General features: G+C 45.6%; 1 protein-coding gene across 1 annotated transcript in view; it reads right to left on the reverse strand.

Moving 5' to 3' along the window:
- MCM3 (minichromosome maintenance complex component 3) overlaps window positions 1–21,112 on the reverse strand; it is an 88,644-nt gene extending 67,532 nt beyond the window's left edge. The window contains exons 1-5 of the mRNA XM_029596118.1: window positions 20,869–21,112; window positions 19,640–19,752; window positions 15,836–16,044; window positions 9,466–9,596; window positions 7,549–7,787 (exon numbers count right to left, since the gene is read on the reverse strand). Coding sequence (XP_029451978.1) covers window positions 7,549–7,787; window positions 9,466–9,596; window positions 15,836–16,044; window positions 19,640–19,752; window positions 20,869–20,946 — 770 coding nt within the window. The 5' untranslated portion in view covers window positions 20,947–21,112. The remainder of the gene's footprint in view (window positions 1–7,548; window positions 7,788–9,465; window positions 9,597–15,835; window positions 16,045–19,639; window positions 19,753–20,868) is intronic.
- Between the last annotated feature and the right edge of the window lie 5,633 nt (window positions 21,113–26,745).

The following is a 26,745-nucleotide window of genomic DNA, read 5'->3' on the forward strand; positions in this document are numbered from 1 at the left end:
CTAACACAGGCCATATAAGTAGCCGATCGACGCGCTGAAGAAGAGTGGAAATGACCTGCTCTGAATATCCCCTCAATCGCAATCATCGCCTCTCAAAAACCAAGACGTAAGAAAGTGATCCTCCCAATCCGAAAATATGGGCCCCTGACGGAGCAGGCGTGGGAGATAAGCCAACTGCAGGGGACCTTCCAGCACTATTCGAACCAGGACCGCAAACCATGGACGAAGCGGCCACTCCAGAGCCACCAGCACTACGCTGCCTGGATGTCTCTCTATGCGTTGGAGAAACCGACCGATGAGAGGCCAGGGGGGAAGGCATAGAGAAGAATTCCCGTGGGCCAAGGACACACTAGGGCGTCTAATCCTACAGAGCCCACCTCTCAAAGATGACTGAAAAAGCGTTGTCTTCGCATTGGTCCAAGTTGCCAACAGATCCAAATGAGGCACGCCCCACCTGGCGCAAATGAGGTTCCAAGCTTTGGGAACTAGCTCCCACTCCTCTGGATCGAGCTGTTGCCTGCTGAGGAAGTTCGCCTGAACATTTTCCACCCCCGCGACATGCGACGTAACGATTCCTTTGAGAAGGCGCTCCACCCAAGCGAACAAAAGCCTTGCTTCCAGCGCTACCATGAGACTCCTTGTCCCGCCTTGCCGGTTGATGTGATCTACTGTCATCGCGTTGTCTGAGAACACTCGAACCATTCTGTTCTCGACTAGGGGCAGAAATGCTTGCAGGGCCAATCGGACAGCCCTCGTCTCAAGGCGGTTGATGGACCAGGATCTTTCCACTGGGGACCACTGGATTTGTTTAGGCAAACTGCTCCCCAGCCTGGCATCTGTGGAGATACAACCCAATTCGGCGGATACAAATCCACTCCCTGCTTCAGGTTGCTGCACAAAAACCACCACAATAGACTGACTCTGGAAGCAGAGGCAACGGTACGGTACATGGAACTGTTCCGACACTGGGCTCCACCTCGACAACAGCGCACACTGCAACAGCTGCAAATGAGTAAACACTCACGGGACCAAATCCAAGGTGGAGGCCATGGTCCCAGGACTTGTAAGTGATGCCAAACAGTCGGATCCTTCCTCTGAAGGAGGGCCTTGACCTGATCTTGCAACTTCGTCACACGGTCTGATGCTAGAAAAACCTTGCCTTGAGAGGAATTGAAAAGCGCTCCTAAGTAAACCATCAACTGAGTGGGCTCCAAGTGACTTTTCTGGACATTTATGACCTAGCCGAGCAACTGCAATGTGAGCTTCACCCTCTGGACCGATCTCTCACAGTCCTCCCGTGAACTAGGACTCCCTCCTCATGCAGGAACGCCGCCACGACCACTATGACCTTGGTGAAGGTATGCGGAGCAGTCGCCAGGCCGAAAGGAAGAGCTTGAAACTGGAAATGTTGACCCAGCACCTTGAATTGGAGATACTGCTGGTGATCCTGGCGGATCGGGATGTGGAGATACGCCTCGGTGAGGTCTAAGGATGCGAGAAACTCCCCTTTGCGCACAGCAGCTACCACTGTCCTCAAGGTCTCCATGCAAAAACGAGGAACTCGCAGACACCGGTTCACTTCTGCAAATCCAAAATGGGATGAAAGGTGCCCTCTTTCTTGGGAACCACAAAGTACACCGAATACCGTCCCTTGTCCTGTTCCACTAGGGGAACTGGAACAATGGCCCTGAGGTCGAAAACCGTTGTAGGGTCCCCTGCACTGCCTCACGTTTGGCCCACGAAGCTACGCAAGACTCCACAAAGGCCTCCCGCACCAGGCGCAAGCAAGCGTAACCTTCCCAGACCACTTCCAAGACCCAGCGGTCCGAGGTAATCCTTGCCCACTCTGCATAAAAGTTAGACAATCTGCCTCAGTCAGCTTCTTCGACGGAATGGGTGCCCCTGGCTTCATTGGGAGGATTTTCCATGTCTAGCATCCTGGCCCGTGGACTCTCTGCCTGGGCGATAACCTCCACGAAAGGACTGTTGATGCCCAGAGGCCAGCCTGGACCCCGAAGGAGCTGAAGACCTACCAGTGCTAAATCTGCGAGAGTCCCGAAATCGAGCTTGAGGGGGAAAAACCTTCCCTGAAGGTTTCCTATCCTCCGAAAGCCGGTTGCCCTTGAACTCCCCAAGCAATTTTACCAATTGATCCAGGTCCTCCCTGAAGAGAAGCCTGTCCTTAAAAGGGAGGTTACAGAGCTGAGACTTGGAAGATAAATCTGCTGACCAATTCCGCAACCAGAGGAGTCTACGAGCCGTGACAGCGGATACCATACTACGCGCTGAGGTCCGAACCAAATCATACAAAGCGCCTGCAACATAGGCAACACCTGCCTCCAACTGCACGGCCTGCAAGGGCCCACCACCATCAGCACGCGGATGCCGCCTGGACCCAACAAAGGCAGGCTCTCTGCATGAGGCTGGCACAAATAACTGCCCGGAGACTCAGCGCGGAGACCTCAAAGACTCGCTTAAGCTGAATGGCCAGCTTGCGGTCCTGTATGTCCTTCTGCGCAGCAGCGCTGGCCACGGGAATGGTGGTCTTCTTAGTCACGGCAGACACCTCCGTGTCCACCTTGGGTACCCTCAGATGATCCAAAACATCTTGCGAAAGGGGATAAATTTTGCCATCGCTCTACCCACTTTCAAAATCGCTTCTGGCGAGTCCCACTCCCAGGTCATCAGCTTGTGGACCTTCTTTGGCAACGGGAACCAAGTCACCAGTCCCCAAATCCCATTCAGGACTGGGTTAACTCTTTCTCTTCTTGCAACACCTTGATCCCCAGGACCTCCAAGATCTGGGGGGTGAGAGGCTGGAGCTCCTCCTGCTTAAACAAGCGCACCACGCTGGGATCATCATCTTCCGAGGGTGGCAGCTCATCTGGGCCCGGGTCGTTCTGGTTCCCATCACCCTTCTCATGGGTGAGCCCCGGATCCTGATCTACTCCGGTGACTGTGGTATCTCCGAGCAGGAACGGCAGCCTATCCTCGACTCGGGCCCCCTGCCGAACCCCTGAAGGTTGCTGAAGGTCCGGAGGCCCTGTGGATACCTGCTTGGGTGGAGGCTCCAACAGAATGTCCGGCCATGCTGCTCTCTTCAGTATCGCCTGTTTCCTTGCCAGGAATGCCTGGTGCAGCAGCAGCAGCACAAACTCAGGACAGAACTCCCGAGTCGTCACCCCCCCCCCCCCCCCTCAGCTGAGGGGGGTCCAGTAGCACAAAGTCATCCCCAAAGGAGCAAACCTGCTCTACAAGGGATAGCATGGGAGGGGCGTCCTCCTCCTGTGACCTCCGCTGCGAGCCCTCCTCCTCTGCTGCGGGATGCATTGGCCCTGAGGAACGAAGCCCCTGCCTGCCAGGCCTCTCTCCCAATGACGTTCCCTCCTGCCCTGAAGTACAGGCCGCACAGAGGGAAAAAGAATCCAGGGCCTGTGATGCCGTGACACACGCACATCATGTCGGCATTTTTACTTGGGGCGCCATGAGCCGACCCGCCCAGCCACACAGTCGTCAACAAAGGGGTAAATTTCAGGTCGAGGAGCCAAAAATAAACAATTCCTTGCAGGCATGAAAATGGACCCTATAAGCCATCCATAACCGGGTCCATGTCCTCCTGATTAGACTCCTCCTGCAGAATAATTATGCCTAATTCCACAAGGTCATAGGGGATCAAGGGTCCCAATTCTTCTCTGTGGAACAGCTGAATCACTTTGGGATCAACCCCTTCCACAGCCGGGAGTTTCCCCTACTCCGCATTTAGATCCAGGGAAGGATCTGCCTCCGGGGAACCTCCGCCAGACAGGCTCCCATGCTCAGAATAGTCAGAGGAGTCATCCTTAGTCGCTCCCTGCGCAGGCAGGACGCCGAACCCTGGTAGCCATAGAAGTCCCTGAAAGCCTGGACCTCTTCTTGGGCAGCAGACCTTCTGACGCTCCTTGTTCGGAAATGTGCCGCCCCGTGGTTTTTCCAGGTCAAATAAGCCCCGTGCAGTAAGAGGACGAAATCAGAAGAAAAAGTCCTCTGACTGCCCCACACCCAGGCCTCCTCGGGGGCTCTGTGCCAGAAAACGTGGTGGTGGGTGGGGGTGGGGGAGATCCCTCCCCCCTGCAGCAGTCTCTGTAGCAGCCGCAAAGGAATACAAAATGGTCACCATTTCCGCACTCACCAGGAACACATCGGCCACTTCCCCCGACGCAGCTAAAGACCTCCCAGGCCCACACTGCTGAGTCACATCCGCCGCGGTCGCTCCCTATGTGCCCTCTCTCCCAGAGAGACATTGGTAACACTGTCCGGAACACGAGAGACGTGTGCACATCTCTCCACATGCGGTGCATGGCAACCATGTGGCATGCTGTGGCCCTGCGCTGACCACACAGCAGACACCTGAAGCACAACACCAGCAGCAGCCGCTGGAGCAAAGCCCCTATCAAAGGCAGCTGTGTGCAAACGTCACCAACCAGGAAAGCAAATAAAGTTACAAAAAAAAGAGAAGTTTATCAAAAGAACAAGAAAATAAAGAACTTCCCTGAAGCGAAGATTGGCAGCATGCTCTGCTAGTGCTCCTGGAGGTGGTTACTGGATCCACCAGCTTCCTGCCTCCCGGCATGAAAAAATTGAGCACCAAGGGTCCCCGACCCCTTGCTTGTCCACCTCAAACCAGGAGGGATGGCCCCACCAGGACCTATCAACCTCCTGGGAGGGAATTCTCTGGTCTAATTATTATTATGATTTTTTTTTTAAATAAAAAGGATACTCTCCAGGAAGCTGCAGTAGGCCACATGAGGAGGAAGACCCTCAGAGGGAGTGAGAGAACCAGGACACCTGGCTTTTCCTCCCCCTGGAAACAAGGGTCGAGCCTGGCCAGGGATATCCAACCCCCTGTTCACCCTGCTTGACCAGAGAGATGGCCTATGAAGGTGCCTAACACCTCTAGAAGCTCCAGTATTTTTTTTTTAAATTTTCTGTTTATTAACTTCTTTTTTCAATTATACATTTGTATACATTTGAAAAGAAAATAATGACATTCCACAACATACATAACCTCTTAAACCTTTTAAAGAAAATACAATATTGTCATAAATATCCATAGCCCTCTATACCATACGGGAGACCCACCACAAAAGACGACTTATTTATACTTAAGAGGAAAAAGAAAAACAATTACAATTGATTGAAAGTGCTGGATCCTGAAACGGTTTCTAATTCAGAGAACTTTTACCCACATATTATGAGGTTATACAGGCTCTAATACGGGACTACTCTCCAGCAAAACAGAAGATCTATCTTTTATAAAATTTACCCAACTGAGAAGGCTGGAAAAAAGTGTAAGTTAAATCTTTAAACCTAACCACACACTTGCACGGAAATTTCAGAAAAAATATCACTTCCAATTGTATTACACTAGATCTCAGCTCCAAGAATTGCTTCGTTCTTAACTGTGTCTCTTTGGATAAATCTGGAAAGATCTGTACTTTCATTCCCATGAATAATTCTCGCTGATTTCGAAAGTATACTTTGAGCACCCAGTCTCTGTCGGAATCTAATTAAAAGGAAATAACCAGAGTTGCTGGCTGGGCCTCTTCTTCACTTGACGATTCAAAGATCTCTGAGAGATTCAATGGGGATAACTGTTGTAACTCTTTACCTTCAACAGGTATTTGTTTTCTTGAAGGAAGGTAAAAAATCTTTGAGAATGGTGGTAAAGTTGCTTGAGGTATTTTCAGAACTTCTAATGCATTCTTTGTCCACATCTCTGTTGGGGACACTGGTTCTTCTTTGGGAAGTTAATTAATCTTAGATTTCTGCCTGTCTGCTGAGTATCCAATTTTCCAACTTCCTTAAAAGATACAAATTATCCTTCATCAGGTCTTGACACTGACTTTTCATATCCCCATAATTTGCTTTCAAATAAGTCCACTTCCCGTTTATTTTCTACTTGCTTCTCCTTCAATTTCTGTAGTTGAACCTCCATTTGCCCCACTTTCTTTACTATTGGGCTAATTTGTGCCATTACATTACTATTCAATGTCTCTATTGCCTTCCATATTGTTTCTAAAGGTAAAGACTTCAGGTCTTACCATTGGAGTCAGTTCCAGTCCAGATTCGCATGGTGTTTCTTCTTTAAGTTCTCCTCTGCTTCGCCCCAATATTAGCTCCTATAGAACCTTTATGTGGGTCTTCCCCTTCCAGCCCGATTTCTCCTGGTGTCGCCGCTCTGGTCAGAGCTACCTCCATTCCTTGCAGGACCCCCTCCCTGATGTCATCTGAGAGTGACTCCAGATGAGTCAGGTTGGCTGTCTGACTCACCACCGGATTTTCAGGGGCTATTCTCTCGGCCGGGGATAATGATGTCAAGGAGTCATGGAGGATGCCGGATGTCTGCACGTCTCCTCGGCGTTCCTCCTGCGATTCTTCACCCGGCAAGCCATTTCGTCTGAGGAAATGGGCGTCCATCTGCCCTCGAATAGTACCCGGCGATGAGGCTTCCAAAACCAGCCTCTCGCGGGCCCTCCACTTTCGCCCCGAATGAGGCATTTAGGAAAAATTCTGAAGGTAAGTGAAGAGAGAGTCGCCATACGTCCTCACCCTAGCGTGCCATCTTGGATCTCCCAGTCTTCTTTTCTTTAACTTCACTACACTAATCCAAGTTTACTTTTTTTTTTTTTTTTTTTTTTTTAAATCTAACAGACTGCAGGTTTGCACCTCCATCTTCTGGAGACAGAGAAATATTGAAGGACTGCAGGTGGCACACCTCTGTCCCATCTGCTGGAAGGGAGGCAAAACCCAGGAGAGTCTGGACTGATCTGCATACATATTACAGTTTACACTGGAGGCAGTGCATGCAAATGCCTCTCTTACATATTTATTGTGGTTAGATGTGCCCCAAGGGTGCCAACTTTCAGACGAGATGTTAAGCCCAAGCTCCCACCAACTGACTGGATATTTAAAAAAAAATCCTACACTGTTTTTCAGTAGAGGAGAAAGAACGGTAATCTCATATCTGTGCTCAACTGCAACACAAGCAATAAAGCGAGGCCTTCAGAAATTAGCTACCCAAGAAGACCTGTACAAAGAGTCTGATCAGGCTCTTCCCCTCTTATAAGGTATTCCTCGTTAAACTCCGAGCACTGTTATATTGAATGCACACCAGTTCAGGCTCTGCTTGGGCAAAACACTCTCCAGAGTTTTCAGTTAAACTGAACCTGCTTCAGCCCATGGTGTTGCTGCTTATGGAGACAGGGTGGGAGGCAGGAAGCTCAGCAGCCACAGCAGCTTGGGTTTTCCTTCCCAATTAAGCCTCCCACCTCCTCCAGCACCAGCTCAACCATTGCATGTATGCTTCTTTTGCAGATAGACAAGGACTGCAAATGTTTGGCACAAAGTGTACCCTCGAACCAGCCAGAGGAGCAACAGTAGGGACACCCTACAGAATCAAATGATCCACAGATGATGGGTTGACAATTGAGCCCCGATCTCCTGCCTGGCTCATTCCTCTTAGAAAGTTCCAATAAATACAGGAACAGGAGAGAATAACAATCCTCTTACCTGAATGTGCCAGAGGTGTAGCCTCCCTTTTTCCCAGGCAGGCAGCGATATGTCCCAATCACCTGCACTCGGTCCCCCGGTTTCACCTTATCCACGAGGTCGTCATCGAGAATGATGTCCACAGAGCGTGGCAGCTGTCCTGCGGGTGCCTTCTCCGGCATCTCCTGAATGGTGATAGTTTGGTGATCCTTGTATAAGGACAAGCCAAACTCTGTCTCCAGGGGGTTGTTCTCTTCATCCTACAGAAGCACAAGAGTTTTTTTTATTAAACCAAGAAAAAAAATTATTCTTATTTTATTTATTTATTTATTTAACGTCTCTTTTATACCGATATCCGTTCGCACATCGCATGGGTTCACAAAAAGCAAAAACATTTGGGTGGGGCCCTTACAGATAACAGATAATTAGAATAATACAAATTAACTTTTGGGAGGAGCCCTTGACAGAAACATGAGTAAATAAAAGACAAAGCACTTTAAAAATACACACAGCTACAAGAAATGGGTAAGACACTACATATCAAATCAACTCAATCATGGGACAGCAATAGTGATCTTAAACAAAATCTAAGAACTTAAAAAAGAATCTCAATCATCCAGTGGAAGCTAAAGTTCGTACATTAACAAAACAACTTACAGTCCCTGAAATCACAATCATATCAGGGGTGCAGCATAAAAGCATGCCATCCAAATTTAAAATGCAGTTGAATAAGCAACCATTAACATCTCAACATCCGAGGAATACAGAGTTCACAAGACCTATTTAATCCCTAATCGCTCCTTGCGAAAATGCTCTTCTGGCACCAGGGAGAGACCCTCTCCTAGCTTTGCCTTGCCATGTCAATTCTGTTCCAGTCGTGCACTTCCAGCTCTGGAAAGGAGACATCACTACAGAATCCTGTGGATGTACCATCATTGAAATGTGCATATCTATCCGAGACACAAGAAAACACATTTTCAGTTGCAGGCCCCTTACTATGGAACTCCATTCCCCAATATCTGAGAGCGGGGACCTGTTTGGCAACTGTTGAAAAAACGTCTTCAAAGCATTGCTATTTGTTTGGGCTTTTGGGTAGCAAGGTTAGAGATACTGAATGTAGGGCTTCCAAGTGTGCTCCACGTTGAGCCCCAGTTTAAAATTTTTACAGTACCTGCCTAAAAGCTGTGGCATAAATAGGTTTTTGTGATTGTGCAGCGCGACTGATATTAGGGCCTGTGCTGGTTTGATTAAGATAGCTATAACATGTGCCATGCGTGTTTATTCTCTGTTTTGGTCGGTATATCTGTTTATCATTTTGATTCTTTAATACACCGCATAGAGCTTTACATATTGCACTTTAGAAATAAATGAATCTCCTTGCAGCATGAGCAGCACAGATGCATCCACGTGCGGGGGTGCAGAACAAAGCTGCAAACGTTATCGCCTGTATTCTACCCAACAATGCTGGGAAGAGGCTGTGATCAAATCCTAGCACCACTGCCTCAGAGGTCTGGCTACATAACAGCATGCGGAGCTTGGTAGCATCAGTGTGCCACAACACATGTGGCATCAGTGCAGGCCTCATGTGTGCCTGGGACAGCAGGGACAGTGGCAAGTCATTTGGGTGATGTACATAGACCTCCGGAAGGGAGGCAGGCAGTATATGCAGCCCGAGTTATTCATCTTATTACAAGCAGTGCTGAGGGTCAACCCTGGAGGCAGCCTGAAAGCCAGCCAAAACAGCTTCTCCCAATTATAGCCAGAAATGGCCTGGGGTGACCTATGAAACACCCTCAAGGCAAAGAAGAAAGTGACAAGGATTAAAAAGGAAGAATAAATGTTCGATCACCTAACGTGCAGGGTCTGGGGAGATGCTTTAGAGGTCAGTGTGCCTCCGAGTCTTTGTGTCTGAATGCCTGTCCCACAACCTTGGCTCACCTTAGTAGGATATACTGCACTAGAGGGGAAGGCTTCCAGGCTGGTCATGTCTGTGTAGCGCCGTTCAATGGTCTTCTGGGTGGCAGGGCAGTAATGGACACTGCGAACAATCTTAGGTCGCACCAAAGAACCTAGCAACACAAAGTGAAGGGAAAAATACTTCAATGGAAAGCCCTGTTAAGTAATACCAGCAAACATGTTTCCCATGCTATTAAAATGCAAGACACGAAAAGCTAATGCAAGGGTGACCTGTGACCCTATCCTAACCTCACCCTAGTCTTTCAGGAGCAGAATACCAAAACATTTCTAAAGCGGATGAAAAACTTCATGCAGGACTCTACCTACCCACCCCAAGGGCCAGGACTGGTAACATAGCAATTACTAATTTGATAGGTAACAGACTCTGAAACAGAAGTTATTTTATTTGGAAAGCAATTTTTGTCTCCACTAAAAAGGAAAATTGGTTCTTACCTGCTAATTTTCATTCCTGGAATACCATAGATCAGTCCAGACTCCTGGGTTCTGCCTCCCTTCCAACAGATGGAGAAAGAGAAAATTTTACCAAACACTGGCATAACACCTGGTGTGTCACCTGCAGTCCCTCAGTATTGTCCTGTACCCAAGCCAAGATTCATCCTATAACAATTATAACGAAATAGACAACAGCTTCCCACAACGAGCAGGAGGAAAAGCGGAATCCCGCTCTCGAAAAATCTGTTTGCAATTCCAAACCAGAACAACCTGAAATCCTGAGCAGTTGAGCAGTTCTGCCGCCTATATACACAATAGGAATACAACAGAAATACAAGCAGACTCTTCTCCTCACCCGGGGTGAAACTCCTGACTGATCTGTGGTATTCCAGGAACGAAAATTAGCAAGTAAGAACCAATTTTCCTTTCCTGTTCATACCCAGATCAGTCCAGACTCCTGAGATGTACCCAAGCTTCCCTAATTATGGTAGGATTGCGAGAGTCCTGCTCGAAGAACGCTCTCACTGAAACCCCTGGATATCCAAACGAGAATGTCTGGCGAAAGCATTCAACGACTTTCAAGTAGTCACCCAACAAATTTCTTGCGGTGACACCTGCTGGCACTCGGCCCAAGAAGCTGCCTGTGACCGAACTGAGTGAGCTCTCAATCCCACCGGGATAGGATGCCCCTTACAGATAAAAGCCGAGCGTATTGCCTCCTTCAACGACCTTGCTATCGTGAACTTTGAAGCCTTCTGCCCTTTCTTAGGCCCACTCCATAGCACAAAGAGATGGTCAATCACCCTGAAGTTATTGGTGAACTTGAAGTAACGCATCAAAGAAAGCTTCACATCCAAAGAAAAAAAAAATTTGCAGGTCTCTAGCATGCAGAGCTGATGCATCCAAATCTGGGAAAGCCGGGAGTTCTACTGTCTGATTCAGATGGAACACTGACACAACCTTCGGGAGAAAAGAGGGTACCATCCACAAAGAGATCCCAGAATCCGAGATCTTCAGAAAAGGATCTCTACACAACAAACCTTGTAGTTCTGAAATTCTTCTGGCCAAACAAACTGCTACCAAAAAAAAACACCTTCAAAGTAAGATCATTTACTGTTGCCCTTTTTAAATGCTCAAAGGGTGCCACTCACATCCTTCTTAGGACTAAATTAAGATTCCATGAGGGACATATTTTCTGCACTAGAGGACATAGATGTTTTGCTCCTCGAAGGAAGCAAATCACATCCAGGTGAGCAGCCAAGGACATTCCATATATTTTGCTCGAACCAAAGCCGCAACCTGAAACTTAAGAGAGTTAAAGGCCAAGCCTTTCACCAATACTTTCTGCAAAAAGGCTAGGATATGAACTATCAAGGCCTGAGTAGATCTTACTCCCTGACCAGTACACCAGGCCCTCACATAGGACAAGGAAGTGGAAGTCTTTCTAGCCTGCAACAAAGTGGAAATGACATCCTCTGGATATCCTCTCTCTCAAACGCCAAGCCGCAAGACAAAAGCAATTTACCTGATCCGAAAATATTGGACCCCGACGAAGAAGCTTCAGCAAATGGATGAGCTGCAGCAGACTGTCCACCGCCAGGTGGACTAGGTCCGTGAACCTCAGGTGACGTGGCCACTCCGAGGCCACGGAGGGAGCACGTAAAGAAAGATCCCTCATCGCCAAGGTAGGACCAGGGCATCAACTCCTTCTGCTCAGTGCTCTCTTCTGTGACTGAAGAAACGGGGCACCTTAGCATTCCTGTGCGAAGCCATCAAGTCCAGGCAGGGAGTACACCACCTGTGACACAAAAGAGTCATTGCCGCCTCCAACAGCGCCCACTTCCCAGGATCCCTCTTCTGGCAACTAACAAAATCTGCTTGAACACTGTCCACCCCGCTATGTGAGACGCTGCTAGCAGCACTAGATGCTGTTCCACCTAGAGAAGACTCCTGAGCTTCCTGGGCCACCACCTGACTCTTGGTTCCCCCTTGTCGGTTTATATAAGCTACCGTGGTTGCGTTGTCGGACAAGATGTGCAATGAGTGGCCGCTTTACAGACGCAGAAAAGCAAGTATCGTGAACCCCACCACCTTCATCTCCAAATGACTGCTAGACCAGGCTACCTCTTCCTTGGACCTTGTCCCTGGGCCAACTGATTCTGGCAAACTGCCCCCCAGATGGAAAGGCTGGCATGAGTTGCAGAGCGGACCTCCAAGTCCGCTCTGCAACTTAGATGATCCTGGCCAAGCCTCCATGAAAGACTGGACTTGGCAGACTCCTCGAGTGACAGCGGAAGATGAAACTGTTTCAACAAAGGATTCCATCAGGAAAGGAGAGACCTCTGCAGAGGCTTCATTGTACACAAAGGCCCAAGTAACTAACTCCAACATCGAGGCCATAAAGCCCAATACTTTGAAGGTAATCCCAGACCCTGGGCACTGCCGTATCCAGTCCGCGTACCTGCTTCCGCAGCTCGAGAATGCAACCTTCAGCAAGAAAAGATTTCCTAACCCGGTGTCGAGGCACGCGGTCAAAAACCCCAGAACCTGAGACTGGGTGAGAAGACTTTTTGCCAGATTCACCATCCAGCCTAGAGACCTCAACTGCTGTAAGACCTGTGCCACTGCTTGAGTACAGAGGGCTTCCAACTTCGCCCGAATGAGCCAGTCGTCCAGATATGGATGAACCAAAATGCCCTTCTTCCTGAGAGTCACTACCACAACTACCATCACCTTAGTAAATGTATGTGGCGCCATTGCCAGACCGAATGGCAGAGCACAAAACTGAAAAGGTTTCCCTCGAGGACCATGAATCGCAGAAACCACTGGTGATCCGGGCAGACTGCTTCGTGCAGGTACGCCTTGGTCAAGTCTAGAGAAGCCAGGAACTCTCCTTTGCGCACTGCTGCGATCACTGAATGCAGAGTTTCCATTCAAAAAGGAGGAACCCTGAGAGACAGATTCACTTTCTTTAAACCCAAAATGGGACTGAAGGACCCTTCCTTCTTTGGCACCACAAAATATATGGAATACTTTCCCATCTTTTGTTTCCCCATAGGAACGGGAACTATGGCCCCCAACTCTTGCAACCGCTCCATGGTGCCTTAGACCACCTTTCTCTTTCTGAACAGAGCGCAAGGGGAAACCATAAACAAGTCCCGCAGTGGATGAGAGAATTCTAACGCATAGTCATCTCTTATTACGCTGAGGACCCACTGGTCTGTCATGATTTTGGTCCATTCCTTGTACAACAGAGTCATATGCCCTCCAAAAGGAGGAAGAGAGAGTGGACCAGCCTCACTTCATTGTGAGGACTTTGCTCCGCCAGAGCCCTGGTCAAGACTTTCTCTGCTCGGTTTTCTGCCCCCTCGAAAGGGCTGGTTCCAGGGTTGCTGCCTCCCGGTGCCTTGTCTCTGAACTCCTACCAAGGGCCTACACTCTGATGAAACCTTCTAGTCACCCAAAACTGGAAAGGCCCCTCAAAGGAGCCTTTGTTTCCTTTGTATCTTCTGATAGCCCTTTGGTCTCTCCAAGATGCTTCACAAGCTTCTCTAAGTCTTCGCCACACAGAAGCTTTCACTTGAAAGTTAATGCTCCTAAAACGAGACTTAGACCAAACACCTTCCGACCAGTTCCTTGACCAAAGAAGCCGTCTGGCAGAGACTGCAGACATAATTCTCGAAGAAGTTCTGAGGATGTCATACAGGGTATCCGTGACACAAGCTGCTGCCTCAAAACGCAGATAGCTTTCTTGTAGCCTGCATTTGCTGAACCCAGCATAAACTTGCCTTCTGCATAAAGCTGCTGCACAGCAGCACAAATGCCAAGCGCAAAAACCTCAAATATCTTCTTGAGATGAATTTCCAACTTCCTGTCCTGCAAATCCTTCAGCGCCACTGAACCAGCCACAGGTATGGAGGTCTTCTTAGTGACCGCCAACAGCTCAAGCGTGTCTTCAGTCAACGGATACAACTTCGCCATCGCCCGGCCTACCTTCAGGTCCATCTCTGGAGTGTCCCACTCCCTGACCACCAGCTTTTTCACTGACTTGTAAAAAGGGAAGACTTTCACTGGACCCTCAGGCCGTCCATGACTAGGTCCATTCCCTCTTCATCGGACTCCTCCTGAGGAACCTTGATCCATAGCTCCCTGGCTCCTTGAGAACATGAGGGATTAAGGGCCACAACTCTTTTTTATGGAAAAGATACACCACTTTTGGGTCATCCCCTTCAGCAACAGACACCTGGTTCAACCTTCCATCTGGGTCTGGCACATCCAGGCTACTGTCAGACACCGCTGGATCCAGAGCGGCAGATACCTGCGGAGCCCCGTCCCCTGCCTGGACCCATGTCTGGACCCATCCTCATCCCACGGAACCGGACCCTTGGAACTTACAGGTCTTTTGCCAAGAACCAGACCTTAGAGCCCCTGAACCCGATCCGACTGCCTCCCAGCTGCCTTTCACGCCAAATATGCCTCACGCATGAGTAGGATGAACTCTGATGAAAACATTTGCGGGATCCTCTGATCCATACACGGAAGGATCCCCCTCGTTGTCAGAATCAGGCTCCCTCCAGTTAGCAGAACCCTGCATTACCAGAGATAATGGGGGGGGGGGGGGCGGAAATCCTCATACCCCCAAACCTGCCCTGAAGGGCCTTCAGCCCCTGACAACTTGGCTGCCTTTCCTGCACCAGCAGGGGAAGGGTGGCCAACTTCAAAGGCGTTCCAGCACCTGTCTTTTGTTTAGGCTGCCGCTCCGGCATGGCTTCTGCCGGCCGCAACGCATCCTCTCCACCAGAGAGGCATTGGGAACAAAGCCTGGAGCGGGAAAGCCGTACGAGCGGAAAGCACTGCCGTGCGCCATCTCCAAATGCTGCACCAACACGAAAGAGGCCTAACAGCATGGCAAACCCACTGCCGCACCACACAGTCGACCAGCTCTGCCATCTGAGAACTCCCTTCCCAGCAACTATCTAGCAGTGCAAGGTCTCCCCGCAGCCATCCTGGCTGCTAAAACCCTGCCGCTCTCCTCTCGCTTCCTTTTTTTTTTTTTAACTGCCAAAAGCCATGAAGAAAACACCAAGGGTACTTCCCTGTGGCTCAAGAGCTGTGGGCCTCCAACTGTTCTCCTAGGGGGGAGGGAACTGGCCCCACCAGCTATACACACCCCCCCCCCCCCGCCGGCAAAAGAGAGACAGGCCCTCTGCTCAATCTCCTCAATATCAGGGCCTAGCACTGAAAAGAATTATCTGAATTTCTTCCCCCACCCCCAGGGATTGCACCTCTACCATCTGCTGAAGACAGAGAAATACTGAGGGACTGCAGGTGGCACACCAGGTTATATGCCAAGGTCAGTGAAACTTTCTCTGTCTCCATCTGCTGGAAGGGAGGCAAAACTCAGGAGTCTGGACTGATCTGGATATGAACAGGAAATCTTTTACCGGGACACCAAGGTCTTATTCCTGAAACTCACATTCAACTGAAGTGCAGGATCTCCACTTAACTTTGGTAGTCTAACCCCCACCAAATGCCCAGGGTCAGACGGCCAGTCGCTGCAGGGGGAGCCCAGGAGCCCCTTATTTTATTCAAACAATTAAGCACATCTCACCAAACAAAGCAGTGCTGGCAAAAGCTTCATAGCAGAAACCAAGGTGGTCACGTAGGCAAAATGTTTTTTGATACCACAATTAGCCTTGGATTCTTACCAATGATGTGAAACAAGAAATTTAAGAACATCTCCCCTGTATCGCCTCCCTCCAGAATGTTTTCTGTATAACACACAGCCCGATGTCCGGTTTTATATCTCCTATAGCTTTTGACTTTCTAACAGTCACCTGGGATTCTCCTGCCCCTTTTAAAATTCCACCCACCCCCCTCCCCCCCCCCCCCAACTCACATTTTGTGACAATTCCCTCTACGCAAACGACACAGCTGAGAAAGCGAGATGTTAAGGTGCGGGGGGTGACGTGCTTCGCCCCGAAGCTGCCCTCCAGGCCAACGTAGAACTCTTCGTACTGTTTAGCATAGGTGGCATCAATGGAAGCCACGAAGTCCTTCAGCGCACGCTGGAAGGCAACCAGCTCCTCGAAGGCATTGCTCAAGAGTCTGGTACAGGGACAAACACAAACAGCCAGTGTCAATACAACAGAGTGGATTGCACCATCATGCCCCAAACTCAAACCTATTCACTGAACACTGAAACCAAAAGGTCCCGATTGGAGGAAAGCACAAGGTAATTCTTGCCTGCTGATTGGTTCTCTCAGTGTTTCACCCTAACAGCCCAGATGCACCGTCTCTGGGCTATTACGTGGGAACGCAAAGAAGCTCGGACTCACTCCATCCTGCAAAAGTCCAATGGTGCAGGCCTACCAAATTCCACTCAGTCTCAATAGGAAAGGTTTACAGTGACTAGACAAATCTGTCTGCCTTTGTCTTTTAAGCTGGGGAACAGCCATATTTCTGCAGTGGGTTATCTGGATCCCGGCTGTCACTTCCCCCTTTTCTTATGAGGTTGTGGGAACTGGTATTTGTTCTGAGGTACACTGTACTACAAGTACAGTAAGTAGTCAAGCAGCGGCAGGAGATAGAGCAGCTTTTAAACTAGAACAAAGGGGAAAGCAGACAATCGCTCAGCAGCGCATGGTTCGGAGGGAGGTATCTTCAAAGGATACTAATGAAGCATTAGAGTTAGGGGATCCCAACAGAGAGGTTCCAATAATAAGAAAAGTAGTCCAAGTGCCTGTAATTAAAAACTCACCTGAGCTAAAAAATTCTAACTTATCCCTATCAATTAAAAAGCAGAATGAAAATACAAACAAAAAACAAACTTTGAAATGTTTGTATGCTAATGCCAGAAGTCTAAGAAGTAAGATGGGAGAATTAGAATGTACAGCAGTAAATGATGACAGACTTAATTGGCATCTCAGAGACATGGTGGAAGGAGGACAACCAATGGGACAGTGCTATACCGGGGAACAAATTATATCGTAATGACAGAGAGGAGCACCAGAGAGGCGGTGTGGCGCTTTATGTCCGGGATGGCATAGAGTCCAACAGGATAAACATCCTGCTTGAGACTAAATGCAAAATTGAATCTTTATGGGTAGAAATCGCTTGTGTGTCGGGGAAGACTATAGGTGATAGGAGTATACTACCGTCCACCTGGTCAAGATGGTGAGATGGACAGTGAAATGCTAAGAGAAATTAGGGAAGCTAACCAAATTGGTAGTGCGGTAATAATGGGAGACTTCAATTACCAATATACACTGGTGCAGGGTAAAATGTATCACCACCAAGAGATTCGAAAAGAGATTTTTATTTAATGTTTCAAGTAAAGTGAAACAATGTTGAAACGGCAACTCCACAAGTTGCACATATGAGAAGATTTAAATGTGCGTGCTGGTCCCTCCCGATGCAGCCTAGCGAAACACGGTCCGTGTCGGGGGATCGCTTTAATTGATATACTATGTAACTTGTGGAGTTGCCGTTTCAACATTGTTTCACTTTACTTGAAACATTAAATAAAAATCTCTTTTCGAATCTCTTGGTGGTGATACATTTTACCCTGCACCAGTGTATATTGATATTTGCGGATGTGCAAGGTGTTTGCTTCTTGACTCTTTTAGACTTCAATTACCCCAATATTGACTGTGTAAATGTATCATCGGGACACGCTAGAGAGAAAACGTTCCTGGATGGAATAAATGGTAGCTTTATGGAGCAATTGGTTCAGGAACAGACGAGAGAGGGAGCAATTTTAGATCTAATTCTCAGTGGAGCACAGGATTTGGTGAGAGGTAATGGTGGTGGGGCCGCTTGGCAATAGTGATCATAATATGATCAAATTTGAATTAATGACTAGAAGAGGAACAGTATGCAAATCCACGGCTCTCGTGCTAAACTTTCAAAAGGGAAACTTTGATAAAATGAGAAGGGAGTGGGCAGTGGAGTGCCTCAGGAATCTGTATTGGGACCCTTACTTTTCAATATATTTATAAATGATCTGGAAAGAAATAAGAGTGAGATAATCAAATTTGCAGATGATACAAAATTGTTCAGAGTAGATAAATCACAAGCAGATTGTGATAAATTGCAGGAATTATGACATTTTCCATTTTATTCACCATTCCCTTTCTAATAATTCCCAACAATATGTTTGCTTTTTTGACTACCGCAGCACACTGAACTGACTATTTCAATGTGTTATCCACTATGACATAACTGGAAAATTGGGCATCAAAATGGCAGATGAAATTTAATATGGATAAGTGCAAGATGATGCATATAGGGAAAAATAACCCATGCTATAGTTACACAATGTTAGGTTCCATATTAGGTGCTACAACCCAAGAAAGATCTAGGCGTCATAGTGGATAACACATTGAAATCGTCAGTTCAGTGTGCTGCGGCAGTCAGAAAAGCAAACAGAATGTTGGGAATTATTAGAAAAGGGAATGGTGAATAAAACGGAAAATGTCATAATGCCTCTGTATCGCTCCATGGTGAGACCACACCTTGAATACTGTGTACAATTCTGGTCACCGATCTCAAAAAAGATATTATTGCGATGGAGAAGGTACAGAGAAGGGCTACCAAAATGATAAGGGGAATGGAACAGCTCCCTTATGAGGAAAGACTAAAGAGGTTAGGACTTTTCAGCTTGAAGAAGAGACGGCTGAGGGGGGATATGATAGACGTGTTTAAAATCATGAGAGGCCTAGAACGGGTAGATGTGAATCAGTTATTTACTCTTTCGGATAATAGAAAGACTAGGGGGCACTCCATGAAGTTAGCATGTGGCACATTTAAAACTAATCGGAGAAAGTTCTTTTTTACTCAACGCACAATTAAACTCTGGAATTTGTTGCTAGAGGATGTGGTTAGTACAGTTAGTATAGCTGTGTTTAAAAAAGGATTGGATAAGTTCTTGGAGGAGAAGTCCATTACCTGCTATTAATTAAGTTGACTTAGAAAATAGCCACTGCTATTACTAGCAACGGTAACATGGAATAGACTTAGTTTTGGGGTACTTGCCAGGTTCTTATGGCCTGGATTGGCCACTGTTGGAAACAGGATGCTGGGCTTGATAGACCCTTGGTCTGACTCAGTATGGCATGTTCTTATACCTCTGTATGGATACAAGTGAAGGGAGGAGGCTTATACATCCATATTTGAAGCCTCTCTTTAAACTGTAGGTCCAGTCATTTCATGATAACCTGCTTGTGATCATGGGGCAGTCAATAATCCACCTTTTCTGCTCTCCCCATTCAATTCTATGCCAAGCTCTCTCTAGATGCTTTACCAGAGTGCCAACTTTCCTATTTATTCCTGCAGACAAACTTAAAACAACCACAGTGAAGTTAATGGGAAACCAACTGGGGGTAGGGGTAACTAGCAAGGTCTGGCAGAGTTCTGAGATGTGCTAAATCACCCCCAAGAGAATGAAAGCTGGAGACTTGTAGGTGCTGTGGTACTTTTGTTACCCCTTTGCTTGTACTGGGGTCACAGCGTCTCATAACTGTGTTCGGCTGAAGTGAAATGAAAACAAGTTTGCACAGGAATAGGAAGAGGGAATATGCCCTGCCTGGGCATGTATCACTCTCCATGGTTTATCACAACCCTGCATCTGAACACCGACTAGTAACAGCACTTAATTCTTTTGTACCCCACTAGAGAGAGGGGAATCCCCCTTTATACTTACTGGCTGGCTCTCTTCTCGTTCTTTCTGCGAAGATCATTGATGTTTACAATGAGACGGTACAGATTGTCGCTGATCATATCCCGCACTTTACTCTGATAAATCCCTTGATCTTCCTGCAACATAAACATTGGTCTTACTGTTAAAGATCTTAAGTCAATAGTCCTAAAAACGTAAACCATTCAGGCCACTGAGCAGTTTTGTATGAACCCTTGTTTCAAAAATCTTAGGAGGTACCCAAAAAAGTACACTGGAAAAATGCAAACACTATAATAAGCCTTATATTTTTGCCAGAAAAACGTTGCTGCAATGTGCCAATAAAGATGAAGATTAAGAGCCACAACTACAGATCCCTTAAAACAAGAGCGCAGTGTGTTAAGTGACTTGTCAATCAGCTGTACAGCACAGGCTGCAAAATCTTTTAGTTAAGAATGTGGAGCATGACCCGAGGCAAGGATATTTGTTTTTTAGTCACCAGTTAAATAAATAAATAAATAAATAAATAAATAAATAAAAATAACGACAAACATCCCAGTTCTGTTTAAAAAAAAACAGAAACCCGCCCATATTTTTTTTCATAGACTCATTTCGTAATGTCAACACAAATAAATAACTGGAGCAAACAGATTCTTAAAACGATCACCCCGTTACACTTTTCGAAACAAAATACTACTACACAGGGAATGTTTTCTAAGAAATCTTTTCCCCCAAACGCAACACTAGTTTATAGGATATCGCAAGCGAAAGGACCCAATAAAGGCCCGAGAGATAACATTTTTGTATCAAGATGTCTAAAAATTATATTAACCAATACTTCACGTATATTAACCAATACTTCACGTATACGATCTACAGCGTGCTGTAACTTCTATTCAGCTTCTTGGAAGATCACTTAATCCAGTTTATAGCTAGGAAAGGAAAACTGAAGTAATGCGCTGATAATGTCCTTGTGCTAGTCACCTCACCCTGAGAAGCTGCTAAAAGGAGAAACTTTCCCGAGCCGCCCCACACCACTGCCTTCAAATGAACATGCATAAAACACATCGCAAGTATTAGTGATTTATGTATTTTAGCTCACGCCTTTTCATTGTAGCTCAAGGCGAGTTACATCCAGGTACTGTAGGTATTTTTAGTAATAAAATAACAACGAAGCACTGAAAACCCCGCCAACAGCTGATCCTGGACGCCACTACACAACTTCACGAAGACATCACAGAACGGCCCCCAATCACCTCATCATCCAAGAAATCCAGATAATCTCTCTGTGCTTCTCGCATCTCCCGGTCATCTAACAAGGCTGTAGCGGCCATATTCGGAACTTCCCCTGTGCCTGTCCACCGAAAGAAAAGCAAAAAAAAAAAGGTGCACACGCTCTGCTCTCCGACAGAACCTTACGGTAAGACCCAATAAACTCTTTCTCCACGGTACAAAAGTGGCGCGAAATTCTCAGTTTCCCGCCAGCAAAGGTCGCCGTCGCCGGTCGTCTTAGCTTCCTATTGGGCGGCGGAGCAGAACCCTGTTGCGTGTCTTCACTGTAACACCCAATCGCGAAGGCGAATGGTACGCTAGCGTGGGGTCAAGCCAGCGAAACGTAAGCCACCCATCCACAAGAGGCTGACCGACGTAGGGGTTGTTATGCTTTTCTGACGGTATAAAGCTGCGAGCTCTTTACGTTTGGAAGTAATTAATTTAGATGTTCTTTGGTGTCCTGTAATTTTTTTTCTCAGGTGTTTCGCTGGGGTATTACGAGATACGGTAACTTCTAACAGTGTAGATGTATTTGTATGTGCTGGGCTCACAGAGAGAGAGAGACTAGCCATAATGCCCTCACACTAGATAGGTATTTATATCTTTATGCGAAGTCCACCTGAACGCACAAATCTCATCTTTGAGTGAGTTTCCTCACTCCGAAGGTCCTCAAATCTTCACAAGAAAGCACTGTGCTGTTCGAAGGTCTCACTTTGAATGTCAAAGTGGCCCCTAACCCCTAAACTAATACCTAAACTTCACCCTGAGTTACTAGGTGGGCCTCCCATAGAGATATTAATATCTATCTAGTGTGAGGGCATTATGGCTAGGCTCGCTCGCTCTCACTCACACACACAGGTATTAGTGCAGTTTGTGATAAACTGCCTATTACCATAAAACATGCCCCTTTTCCTATCGCATGCGATATTTTTCGCATTTTGATAAATCCAGGCCTCTGTTAGGAAGATGTCAAAATAAAACTTTTAATGTACCCACTGAAAAACACCATAATTGCAGAAGCAGTAGAGGGAAATGGACTATACTCGGATCCTCCAGATTTTTCAAGATTCTGTTGCAAAAGTTAGCAAATTCTGTGACAATCTTTAAAAGTTATTTGGCAGTTATGACGTGTATAATTTTGCATAATGTTTCACATCTCTGGTTAGACATCTGTCTCCCTCTGCCAGCAGAGGGAGACAGAGCAAGCTGAGATCACAGTATATATAACCCATCTCTCTCCACTGCAATCCATCCTAAATTCAGCATTTCAGCCAGAGTCACTATGCTCACATAACTCTTCTTCTGAAGTCACTGCAGTGGCTCTCTATCCACTCCTGCATACAGTTCAAGCTCCTCTTTCTCACCTACAAATGCCTTCACTCTGCAGCACCTCACTACTTCTCCTCTCTTATCTCTCTGTACACCCCTCCTCGTGCACTCTGCTCATTGGACAAGTCACTCCTATCTGTACCCTTCTCTACTGCTAATTCCAGACTGTGCTTTCTACCTTCCTGCACTGGTGTGTTTTGCTCCCTCTCTTGCCGTGTTTAAATCCCATCTAAAGACCCACCTTTTTAAAACCAATTTTAAATCTTATGCTTGATTGCTTTTAGACTTGTTAACTAACTTTTTCTTTTTAACCATTGTCTTGCTTTATGAAATATCCCGTCTCTTGTCCTGTATGTTTTTCTTATTAAATTGTATGCTCTGTTGAGCAAGGACTTTTTGTATGTTTGTACAGCACTGCATATGTCGTGTAGCTCTATAGAAATGTTAAGTAGTAGTAGTAATAGCATCCCCTGCTGCAGAAAAAGGTAGTATTGGCTTCAGGCCTGTGTGGCATTCAAGAGCAGGAAGAACAGCAGCAGTGTGACCGCGCCTGCCACAGAAAGTAGCAGCATTAACCCCAGTCCATGATCAGCAGTAGAAGCAGAATGCAGAGCATTAGCCCCCGCAGCCTGAAAAGTAAGAGGAAGAGTCCCTTCGGCCACAGGGGGCTGAAGGTGGAAGCTGCTGATGGCCTTGTGCTTCCAAGAGGAAGAGGGGAGAACGTGAAGAGGGAATAGCCACTGCTATTAATTGCATCAGTAGCATGGGATCTTCTAGGTGTTTGGGTAATTGCCAGGTTCTTGTGGCCTGGTTTGGCCTCTTTTGGAAACAGGAATCTGGGCTTGATGGACCCTTGGTCTGACCCAGCATGGCAATTTCTTATGTTCTTATGAGACTGTAAGTTTCACCTAGGGCATCAAATACCATTGCACAAGCCTTGTGAAAGAGTTGCTCTCCCTCTCTTGAAGATTGGAAGAAAGAAGGAAGTGACTGAAAATGGATTTGTTAACTGAAAATATCAGTTTGATGTGGAGTAGTGTGAACAAACTATGGGAGCCTGTTGAAGTTCACTTGACAAGCAATTGTATGTGATATTGTGCATTGACTTTCTAAAGTACCTCATCTCTGCTGTATTCAAGAATGCTAGTTTTAGTTTAAGACCACTGAGGACCCAGTGTACGTGCTGGAATGCAGCCAAGCCTACATGCTGGAATGCAGCCAGCCAACACCCCAGACCCATTAGCTGATTGGCCTGATACATTCTCAAATGAAATGGACTATACTTATCTAGAAACAACATTCTGAATGTACTTTGATTGGTCAGTTAAGGAATATATAAAGTGTGGACATACTGCTGGACGACTGAGTACCAAGGTATTCACACGATTGCTGTAAGCCTGATACTCAGAGGAACAAAATAATTTGTTCCTCCCCTTCTCTTGTCTTTGTTTAGAATCAACACAATGTTGTTGAGAATTAGAGAAAACTAATTTATTCAAGTAGGTTCTTCAGTTATAACCACAACGAAAGGTTTAGGAGGTTATCATGAGCTGCTCTTTTTTTGTCTGGTGGGGGGTTTATTATTGTTAAGAATGGAAGTTATTTATTTATTTATTTATTTTTAATTTTTATATACCGAAGTTCTAGTAGGGACTACAAATCACTCCGGTTTACATAAAACGAAGAACTGCTCAACAGATAGCGGAGCTTTACATGGAACCGTATAACATATGGAACAGTATAACTGTTCCATATGTTATCTCTTGTCTGCTTTTCCATGCTGTCTCCTGTATGATGTATGCTTTATTTTGGGCTTTTATCCCTTCAAGGCTTGTTTACCTCATCTCTTTTTGCTTGTGGGGGAGAGCAGTATGCACTTCCCCATCTCTTAGTTTAAATACTGGTCTAAGTTAAGAACCATAGTACCCTCCTTCTATGAATATAAACCATCCTATTTGTAAAGATCCTTAACCTCTCAGGTACATCTTCAGTCACCACTGAACTCAAAATCTTTTTTTCTCCATCAGTCTTTCAACCATGAGTTCAAGTGTTTTGTGAGGACAATTTTGTCTACTCCCTTGTTGCAGGCATGTACCACTTCAGAGAATGTCATAGATTCAGCTACCTGTCCAACACCCATCCATTACTGTGATGGAGAAAGTCAGTAAATAAAACAAGTTAGACTGTTTGCATTTTTAAATAGTCAGTCAATAAGGTAGCAGTAGGTAGTGTGTTTATTTTTTAAAAAGTCTGCCTGACTATTAAAGTGTCCTCCAGACTTTTAAAGAGCTAAGTGTCTTATTTAATAAATAACTGAGTGCATTGTATTGAAAAACAAAAAAAAACCACAAAAAAAAAAAAAAAAACCCAACAAAAAAGTAGCCAGAAGCTAGAAATAAGCTAGGAGCAGTATATACCAAAGTAAAAAAGTTGAATATTTCAGCTCAGTTACTCACCTTGGAAAGGTGTTGAGGTAGTGTGATTAGGTTTGAATAGGGAACAACATTTGTTAATCAAGGGAGCTGTGAGTCACTCAGGCTGACTAACTAAGTGTGAAGATTGTGTGTTTTGTTAATAGGTACTATTGTGTATTTGTGAATAGGTGCTATTCTTTGTTAATCAGCACAGCAGTGAGTCACTCAGGAAATCTAACTGAAAGGTCACGCAGGAAATCTAACTGAAAGGTCACTCAGGAAATCTAACTGAAGTGTACATCTCCTAAGGGATTATTTTGCACTAATTTACTTTAGAAGCACATTATAAATTAGAAGGAAAGAGCTCAGTAACCCACATTCCAGTGGAAACACTGAGAGGAGAGGATCACCTTGCTGGTGGCTGAAAGGAATCAGTAAGTTTTTGCTTGGGACATTGACATTGACTTTTTTAAAAGTATTGGAGCAAAGTTAACTATTTGGGAATATTATTTAGTGTGTTTGTGCCTTTAATAGTCAGTCAGTAAATAAAACAAGTTAGACTGTTTGCATTTTTAAATAGTCAGTCAATAAGGTAGCAGTAGGTAGTGTGTTTATTTTTTAAAAAGTCTGCCTGACTATTAAAGTGTCCTCCAGACTTTTAAAGAGCTAAGTGTCTTATTTAATAAATAACTGAGTGCATTGTATTGAAAAACAAAAAAAACCACAAAAAAAAAAAAAAAAAAAAAAAACCCAACAAAAAAGTAGCCAGAAGCTAGAAATAAGCTAGGAGCAGTATATACCAAAGTAAAAAAGTTGAATATTTCAGCTCAGTTACTCACCTTGGAAAGGTGTTGAGGTAGTGTGATTAGGTTTGAATAGGGAACAACATTTGTTAATCAAGGGAGCTGTGAGTCACTCAGGCTGACTAACTAAGTGTGAAGATTGTGTGTTTTGTTAATAGGTACTATTGTGTATTTGTGAATAGGTGCTATTCTTTGTTAATCAGCACAGCAGTGAGTCACTCAGGAAATCTAACTGAAAGGTCACGCAGGAAATCTAACTGAAAGGTCACTCAGGAAATCTAACTGAAGTGTACATCTCCTAAGGGATTATTTTGCGCTAATTTACTTTAGAAGCACATTATAAATTAGAAGGAAAGAGCTCAGTAACCCACATTCCAGTGGAAACACTGAGAGGAGAGGATCACCTTGCTGGTGGCTGAAAGGAATCAGTAAGTTTTTGCTTGGGACATTGACATTGACTTTTTTAAAAGTATTGGAGCAAAGTTAACTATTTGGGAATATTATTTAGTGTGTTTGTGCCTTTAATAGTCAGTCAGTAAATAAAACAAGTTAGACTGTTTGCATTTTTAAATAGTCAGTCAATAAGGTAGCAGTAGGTAGTGTGTTTATTTTTTAAAAAGTCTGCCTGACTATTAAAGTGTCCTCCAGACTTTTAAAGAGCTAAGTGTCTTATTTAATAAATAACTGAGTGCATTGTATTGAAAAACAAAAAAAACCACAAAAAAAAAAAAAAAAAAACCCAACAAAAAAGTAGCCAGAAGCTAGAAATAAGCTAGGAGCAGTATATACCAAAGTAAAAAAGTTGAATATTTCAGCTCAGTTACTCACCTTGGAAAGGTGTTGAGGTAGTGTGATTAGGTTTGAATAGGGAACAACATTTGTTAATCAAGGGAGCTGTGAGTCACTCAGGCTGACTAACTAAGTGTGAAGATTGTGTGTTTTGTTAATAGGTACTATTGTGTATTTGTGAATAGGTGCTATTCTTTGTTAATCAGCACAGCAGTGAGTCACTCAGGAAATCTAACTGAAAGGTCACGCAGGAAATCTAACTGAAAGGTCACTCAGGAAATCTAACTGAAGTGTACATCTCCTAAGGGATTATTTTGCGCTAATTTACTTTAGAAGCACATTATAAATTAGAAGGAAAGAGCTCAGTAACCCACATTCCAGTGGAAACACTGAGAGGAGAGGATCACCTTGCTGGTGGCTGAAAGGAATCAGTAAGTTTTTGCTTGGGACATTGACATTGACTTTTTTAAAAGTATTGGGGCAAAGTTAACTATTTGGGAATATTATTTAGTGTGTTTGTGCCTTT

This window comes from Rhinatrema bivittatum, chromosome 3 (genome assembly GCF_901001135.1).
Source record: "Rhinatrema bivittatum chromosome 3, aRhiBiv1.1, whole genome shotgun sequence".
Classification (NCBI taxonomy): Eukaryota; Metazoa; Chordata; class Amphibia; order Gymnophiona; family Rhinatrematidae; genus Rhinatrema; species Rhinatrema bivittatum.